Here is an 8,739-nt window from a genome sequence, read left to right as displayed (position 1 = left end):
AGAAGAGTTTCTTAGATTTTCCAAGTTATCTGGTGGTTGAATGATGAGTGACAGTGAGACACCATCTTTCGATGGTGGACGATTCCCAGTTCTGGCCTTAATTAGAGGGCTTTTGGTGGAGAGAAAGCACAAAGCCAGCCTTCTGAAGTGTTCCCTGGGAGCGTCTGTGGAAGAAGGTGGCATGTGAATGTCCATTGTCTATGTTGTTGATTTGGTGGGCTTCATGGAAATATCTGGCTCTGAAAGCATGAGTCCCAGGGTCATTATCTCTACACCAATGTCATTGCCTAACACCGAAGAACAAGTGCTGTCTTCTGAACGTCCTCAAAGCAAAGGAAGAGAACACACTTTCCAATGGTTGAGGCTTAGCTCAGGGCTCAGAATCTGCCAGGAGAGCCAGATAGGTTTGATGCATGTGTGGAATGATAACGAACAAAGTCCTCCTCCTCTCTCTACTTTCTTTGTTGGGGCTTAATTGCTTGTTAAAATTACGCCTTTGGCCTTGAGCCTGGCGTCTTGGTCTTACAAGCAAGACTTTTGAGGTGTAGACAAGTTTCATTGCTCTAAGACCTGTAATCAGGCTCCTGCCTCTTATTTAAACAGTTAGCTTTGGGGATAGCAGTGTACACAGAGTCACTTTAAACTCATTTCTATCTCCTTCATGGTGCCTGCCATGCATAGAGCTAGCTACTGAATCGGAACTTAGTAAACACGTGTGGATTGATTTAGCTAACTTTACACGGTTCCTTGCTGTGGCAAAGTGACTGTTTTGTTTCTAGTCACGATATGTGTGCTGATTTCTATCAACCATGTCCACTACCTTTTTAAAAAAGACAGATGGTAAAAAAAAAGATTCCGGTATTTGTTAAGGTGGCACTGCTTATTTGCTATAAGTATTCTTGATTTTAATAGACATTATCCAAAAATTGTAGGATTATTTTGTCTAAAGTAATAATGTGTTTTCCAACAGAGCTCTTATGAAAGAGTGGAACCCAGTGTTCTCTAGTGTAAGATGCTGGGATCAAATCCAGGCTTTCAACAGCATCTGTGTGACTCGGACAGGTTACCAGTCTCTCTGGTCATCAGTTTCTCCATCTCTATACTAATGATAGTGATAATGATAGTATCTACCTCTTAGGGTTATTACAGGGGTAAACGAAATGATACATACATAGAAGTTAAGCCCAGTGCCTGGAACATAGTGAGAACTTAACAAATGTCATTTATTGCTAGTATTCAACTGTTCAGAACCTCAGGCAAGTAACATGCCCATAGGACAAAGTTAAGAATAAACCAAAGGAATGAAAACTATGTATTTTCAGGCAAAAGGATTCTGAGTAATCATTTCCTGTCATATTGTGTTGGTATCTAAATAATAAATTCCGAAGGACTGGTATATTGGGCACACAGGATTGAAGGCTAATTCAGAGGCATGCAAGATTGTGATGGTCACTTATTTCCTTGCTTGATGTAATGGTACAGCTAGCACACAGGGCCTGGCACCTAGGAGGCCCTCTATAAATGATTGCTATTAGCTGTAGTTATTTCAGGTTCCTGGGATGCATTTGCAGACTTAGAGAAAGAGCATGTATTATTTAGGTTCTGAGTCTGTGAGTGTTTGTGACAACACTTTTTGATTGATCGAGGTCAGTGTTTAGAAAGTATATCAGTTACTGCCACAATAATGCTGTATAACAAATGAGTTCAAAACTCAGTGGCTTGAGACAACAAGCATATATTTTCTGTGTGTTGGCAGGGGGTTGGCTGATCTAGGCTGGGCGTGGCTCCAGGCTGTAGATTGTGTACAGGTCTGTTTCACGTGTCTGGCATCCTCCTTGGACCAGCAAGGTACTGGGGACATGATCTCTTGTGGCAATGGCAAAAACACAGTAGGCGACACTTCATCACCTAAGCATATTTCAAGCTTCTGCTTATGCCACATCTACTAACCTCCCATTGGGCAAAGCAGTCAAATGGGCAAACCCAAGCTTAAGGGCTGGAGAGGCACACAGTAAAGAACTGCCGAGTCACATGACCAGAGGGCATGGATCTAGGAGCTGTGACAAATGAGGGCCACCAATTCAGTGCACCTGGTTCCCCGTTTGACTTCCCCAACTGAGCCATTGCAATAGATGATAGGAAAGGGCTATCCTTGTTGTAGGCGGTTCCATGGTTACTGCTACCTGAATTAAGATTCTAAAAGCACTCCACTGTAGCATGCACGCACACTGCAAATTCCCCTTTGGTCTCCAAGAGGCTTTCCTCTGATGGACAGGAATTTACTCTACTGTAAACCAAAGAGTCCCAATTTAGACAGATACGATGGATTAGGCAGACAGCATCATTGACCTGGTTCCACTTCGTTAGCCTTTCCAATTAAGGAGGATGTTGCTGAAAGCGAGACCTCACAGATATATAGTCATACCTTGAATCCTCTGGACTGAGGCTCTTTAGGGAGAGTCTTCCATTTCCAGTGTGTGCAGAGGGAGGAGAGCATAATAATGTTGGCAAGTGAAACCCAAGTATTAATGATGTGGCCCCTTGTGAGGACTTTATCTTCTTCCCGGTTAGTTAATGAAGATGCTAAATAGATAGCATTTGTGCTTTTGCTTTCTAGAATCTTCTTAATCTTGGATCCCTGACCATGCACTGATAAGGTCTCTGATTTTGGAACATCAAATAGAGAGCTGATGCTTCACTGTGTCTAGAGATCAGGCTCTTGATTTTGTCAACACAGTTGACAGAGACTTCCTGTGACTTCCCGAGGAAAGTCTTGTCCATTGGAGCTGCTTTTAGGGGTCAACCTCTTGGAGATTCTAAGCAATGAAGCATAAGTCTCAGACAATAGCCAAATGGTCTGTGAAGTACAGCTTAATTAATCTGGGCATGCACCCAACACCCCAGTCTGGTGCTTTGCTAGGACTTGGCTTGGATATTGAGGCTAATTTTGAGGCTGAGATGCAGCTTCTTATCTTATAATCAAAATCGAGGTGGTAAGATCTGAATGGACAGAGAGACAGACACAGACTACTCTGACCTGAACAGCAGATGTTGTATGCTTTCGCCCACTAAGCACGCACCAGGTCTGACTCATGCTGCCACCCACAGACCAGGAGGATGGTCTTCCTTCCCAAAGACAAAAATGGGTCCTGCCCCAACACAGGGAAACAGGAAGTACAGAGTAGATTCTTTCTGCATGCGAGTGATACAAAACCTGCCTGATCAAAAGAAAGTTGCTCTATAAATGTCGGGTTTTACCAATCCTAGCTGCCACTTCTTCACCCCTGGGAAGGAATCAGTAAGGATTTGAAGAGACAGGCCCAAAACAGCTCCTTCATCACTTCCCCAGATTCCTTTATAGGTCAAGGCTGCAATGTGGGGAGACGGGGAGAACATGTTCCCCTCCATGTTTTCTTGGGTATGAGGAAGACTCAAGGCCTGGGGGAATGTGAGAATTAGAGTGGGATGTTCTCTTGGCAGTTTCCTTTCAGTTACAGCAATGGAGAATTACTGGGAGTTGGACTCAGAATTGGAGTTGGGGGACGACGAATTCCTCTTCCTAAAGGACAGAGCTGAGCAGAGCTCACCATGTTTCTGAGCTCGTGCCTCTTACACTCCTCAGAATGGGGCATCATTACAAAGATACCATAGAACAGTCATCAGGACAGTGAATGGCAGCTCACCTAGAGAAGGAGTTTAGAAAGTTCCAATTTCCCTGCACTTCCTTCTTGTTCGCAGTATGGGACAGTGGGCTGGTGCTAATTTGCATGGCTTCCTAAAACCCCGTGGTGGAAAATCTGTTAAGAGAAAGCAAAGCTTCTAACTGGATGTGTACTTCAGGGCCCTAAAATCATGCCCATTCTCTATCGGAGGAAGCTTGAGGTTGTTTTTCCCAGAATTATAAATCCAAGATGATTAAGTTCAGAGCAGATGTGGTATAGACAGAAATAGCCTTCATGTGCTGGGTTTCCTGTTTTCTTTGGAAACCACTCACTGGACACCACCACCTCCTCCCATCAGTCTTTTCCTCCTCCTGTACCCTCCCTGTCTCTCCTCCAACCCAAAGGGTTCATGCTTAATGACCCAAGACAGTACCACCAAGCATTCCCAGTCAATCGGCTTTTGTAGAGAGTGAATGAATAGGACATTTCTCTGGCCTTCTCTATCCTAAAAAAAGACCTTCCCCAGCCCATTGGAATGTGCTCCTCAAACCAGAAATTAAGCTGCTCGCTCTCATTCCTTCCCTTGTTCTTTCCAAGATCAGACACAAATTGATGATGGCCTTGTCCCTAGTCAGGACTTTATATTCTTTCTGGTTTATTCCTAATCCTCTTATGGAGCCATACTGTCCTTATAGAGGGTTTGTATGCACGTTGAGCTATTTGGCAAGGGTGCCTTGTTTCTTTTTTCTTTACATTTTGTTGTTTTGTGTGATCTCCATGTGGGCATTTCCTTCACAAAAACTTGAGCCTCTTTCATCACTTGTGCGTGAGAGGAAGTGTCGGGGCGGCCTGCAGACTGGGCCAAGCTGTCCTCACGTCTCTGTAGAATGGAAGACACAGGTTGGGCTGCCCTCCCCGTGGGGTGGCTTGAGCACTGGGGAAATCAAGCTTTGTTTGAAAATGATGCCGGGAGCTTGGCGTGGTGGCTCACGCTTATAATCCCAGCACTTTGGGTGGCCGAAGTGGGAGGATCATTGAGGCCAAAGTGTTGGAGAACAGCCTGGGAAACATAGCGAGACCCCGTCTCTACAAAAATAATTTTTAAAAAAAGCCTGGCATGATAGTGCATGCCTGTAGTCATAGCTACTTGGGAGGCTGAGGTGGGAGGATCACTTGAGCCCTGGAGGTCGAGGCTGCAGTGAGCTATGATCATGCCACTGCTCTCTAGCCTGGGCAACAAAGCAAGACCCTGTCTCTTTAAAAAAAAAATAAAAAATAAAAAAAAAGAAAATGATGCTGGGGTAGTAAGTTAACTTTTTTCCACTCCTCATGTGCATTTTCTCTTTTCGTCCCACAGGATCCACACCCAAGTCCGCTTATCACCCTGGAGACTCAGGTAAGTACCTTTCCTGTCTTGGCCACTTATCTCAGCCTTGATATTCCAGCTCTCGAGGGAACTTGTCCCATGGCTCCGAAAGGCTGGACAGGCCCGTGGCTTCCCCTTGTCCCATTTGGATGTGTGTGTGCCTACACATGTATATATACACACTGGCATATACTGTACACGTGTGTGCAATGGTGTGGGTGTGCATGGGTGCACATTCGCACCCAGGTGTCTGATGCCCCTCCCACCTGTGGCAAGAACCATAATCATTTCTTTTGAGTTTTCATCTGTCCTTCGCTCCTGCCCAACCGTCATGTGGAGGTTCATGCAAAGGAGAGAGGAGACAGAGGAGAGCCATGAAGTGAGAAGATGCTACTCTTTGATGCCTGAGCTTGGAGGACTTTTATTCCTTGGCAGTGAGGGCAGCATATGGAAGGAAGTTGCATCCTTTCACCTGCTTGCGTGTTAGGCCATTCTTGCAGTGGCGTTTCCGTGTGGGGAGGAGGATGACCAGCGGGTCTTGTAAGGGAGGGCATGGCCCTGACTGTCTGCTTTCTGCCTTCCTGGGAGCTAGGACAGTGCAGCAGCTATGAGTGTAGGCCTTGGAGTTCAATAGAGCCAGGTGGAATTCCACCTCTGTGTCTTCTAGCCCTGCGACATTCATGGAGCCACATAATGTCTAAGCCAGTGTCTTCCCATCTGAAACATCATCCCAATGATAGTGCCCACCTTGCAGAGTTGTGGGTGAGGGTCACAGGAAATGATGTTTATAAAGTCTGGGGTACGTGCTAAGTGCTTGTGAGTGGTAGCTTTTTTTTTTTTTGAAATGGAGTCTCTGTTGCCCAGGCTGGAGTGCAGTGGCATGATCTTGGCTCACTGCAAGCTCCGCCTCCCCAGGTTCACGCCATTCTTCTGTCTCAGCCTCCCCAGCAGCTGGGACTACAGGCGCATGCTGCCACGCCCGGCTAATTTTTTTGTATTTTTAGTAGAGACGGGGTTTCACCATGTTAGCCAGGATGGTCTCGATCTCCTGACCTTGTGATCCGCCTACCTTGGCCTCCCAAAGTGCTGGGATTACAGGCATGAAGCCACCGTGTCTGGCAAGTGCTAGCTTTTTAAACCAATAGAACTGTTACCTTTCCTGCTGGATCTTAAGGGGATGTTTCTTATCTTTGGATTAATCATTTCCTTAGCTCTTTGGGTTTTGCTGACAGTAAAGAGAGAAGATAGACAGGACAGGCCTCATTCAGAGCCCCACAGTGAATAGCTTGCAAGTGTCAGACACAGTCAAACCTGTTCGAACCTTTCAAGGCTGAATGACAGCTCGGAAGTTTCAAGGGTTTCTGGGGTGCACCAGAAAAGATCACCTGCTCCCCTGGCCTTTGCCCCCTCCACCTTGGGTCCTTGCCCTCTCCTTGGCATCTCTGCTTGGGTTCTCCTAAGAGGAATGAGGAGACCCTCCTTGCTTCCTCCCTGATGGGGAAGGCCAGCAGATCTTCACGGTTTCCTTGTGCTTTTCTGTCCTTGCATTCTCTGGCACACAGGTGTGCCACAGGGGCCCCAGGGCTGACCAGGCACCAGGGCTGGCAGGGAAGTATAGAAGGTGCAGCTTTGAGGAGGAAAAGAATTCAGTTTCCTCTGCCTGTTTGGCTATCCTCTGGCTTGGTTTTGTCTGTACTTACCACCTTGACCACATTTGCCTTATGTAAATTTCATCTATTCTATAAAGTCACCTAAAAATACATTTTTCCTTAACGTAACTCACTTTGCTTTCAGAAATAGACTTACCTTAATCTAATGGTTCTAAACCAGGGGGTGGTTTTGATTCCCAGTGGTTATTTGGCAACGTCTGAAGACATTTGGTGGTGGTCTCATCTGGTTGGGGGGTTTACAACTGGCATCTAGTAGGTAGAGACCCAGGTTGCTGTTAAATATCCTACAACACACAGGCCAGCTCCCCAGTGGAAAGAATTATCTGGTCCTGGGCCTGGCACGGTGGCTCACGCCTGTATCCCAGCACTTTGGGAGGCTGAGGTAGGCAGATCACTTGAGGCTAGGAGTTCGAGACCAGCCTGGCCAACATGGTGAAACCCCATCTCTACTGAAAAAAAATACAAAACATAGCCAGGCATGGTAGTATGTGCCCATAATCCCAGCTACTTGGGAGGCTGAGGCAGGAGAATCACATGAACCCAGGAGGTAGAGGCTGCAGTGAGCCAAGATTGAGCCACTGCATTCCAGCCTGGGTGACAGAGTGAGACTCAGTCTCAAAAAAGAATGATCCAGCCCTAAATACTAATGGTGTCGAGATTGAGAAACACTGTCTCAAGCAATAATATTCGTGGAACCACAAGTTTGAAGTGCTAGTTATATATTTTTGCACAACATTAAAATAAATATTAAACTGTGAAAATAATGTTCCTTTAGGCACCCTCTGATGTCACCTAAACTTCCTATCAGAGATGTGTGTGCTGCCCTTTGGGAAACGTGTCTCTCCCCAGTCTACCCCATGGACTATGAGAGAACTTCCGGGGTGTGTTTTTAAAATGATGGTCCTTCTCTTCCTTAGCCTTCCCCAGAAGGATACCCTATTAAACTTACGAAAACCCATGGGCAGACATCTGTGTCTGAAACTCTGAATGTCAAATCTTATCTCCTGGGAGTGGAACAGCAGAATCCCTGGATGGTTCTGTCTTTGACCTTCCTGTATCCTTCACTCTGGAGACCACCCCATGAGCCCTTCAAAACCCTCATGGGAAAGAGGAGTTGCAGACCACTGGCTTTGGCCAGCACCTGAGGCTTCCAGCAGCAGCTCCTTACACAATGATGACTCTTAAAGTCCAATCTGTTAGCCCAAGGGACCTGAGCCTCCATCTGCAGCCAGCAATGGCACAAGGTAGACTCTCAGCATTTGTGCTGTGCCACTGGGGAAGGGCTTCAATTTGTCTGCAAACAATGCTCCATCAGTCTCATTTGGTTCCCTGTCTTTGGGCAGCCTGGGAATATTGTTCTCACTCCCCGAGTTCTGATTTCCCATGTTAAAGAGATGTTGGAACCCAACCAAAGTGCAAATGTTTCTTTGTGACTCTTGGCACAAGCCCGTGGCCAGATCTGACTTTGTGCTGGGCCTCAGCCCATTGTGAGGTGAATGATGGGATCCTGTTCAGCTGCCTGCAGGCAGGTCAGACAAGGGGGTCAGGTCCCTTTCTGGCAGGAAGTAGTGCCTCAAATGTTACCCATATGCCATGAACAAGATGGCAGATGTGGCCAAGCTTGGACGAATCAACTCTGCAGAGGTTAGGTGACAGATGTGCCCTGAGCCCTGGGTCAGTTCCCACTTTTCCCCCAGTGCACTTGGCTTCTAAGGACAGCATTGCTTGCTCCATCTTGAGCCCAGCTGTCACAGGTTAGCCTGCCTGTTAAATTTCACCGAGAGCTGTGTCCTTGCACAATGCATCAGCCGCTTTGCTTGCCCAAGACCTGGCCTGCATTAGAACACTGGGCTGTGCAGGGGCCCTTTCCTTCACGCATCCCTCTCTCCCTCATGTGAATTGCAATGGTCCTCAGTCATCGCTTGGTTAATCTGTCCCTGTGCTATTCTGAGTTTGGGGAGATAGATTGATTGGCTGCTGAGGACTCCCCTAATGCTCTTTGCCATTAGCACAGCAGAGCTTTGCATCTGTTGGCATCAGC

The 8,739-nt window shown here is 46.7% G+C and overlaps 1 protein-coding gene across 1 annotated transcript in view; it reads left to right on the top strand.

Annotated features, from left to right (window-relative positions):
• Positions 1-4,277: 4,277 nt before the first annotated feature.
• Positions 4,278-8,739, top strand: part of XYLT1 (xylosyltransferase 1) — a 256,950-nt gene continuing 252,488 nt past the window's right edge. The window contains exons 1-2 of the mRNA XM_058434252.1: positions 4,278-4,292; positions 5,020-5,058. Of these exons, the coding sequence (XP_058290235.1) occupies positions 4,278-4,292; positions 5,020-5,058 (54 nt within the window). The remainder of the gene's footprint in view (positions 4,293-5,019; positions 5,059-8,739) is intronic.

This window comes from Hylobates moloch, unplaced genomic scaffold (assembly GCF_009828535.3).
Source record: "Hylobates moloch isolate HMO894 unplaced genomic scaffold, HMol_V3 SCAFFOLD_23, whole genome shotgun sequence".
Taxonomy (NCBI): Eukaryota; Metazoa; Chordata; class Mammalia; order Primates; family Hylobatidae; genus Hylobates; species Hylobates moloch.
The sequence above is the reverse complement of the archived record's forward strand: the minus strand, read 5'-3'. Positions and strand labels throughout refer to the sequence as shown.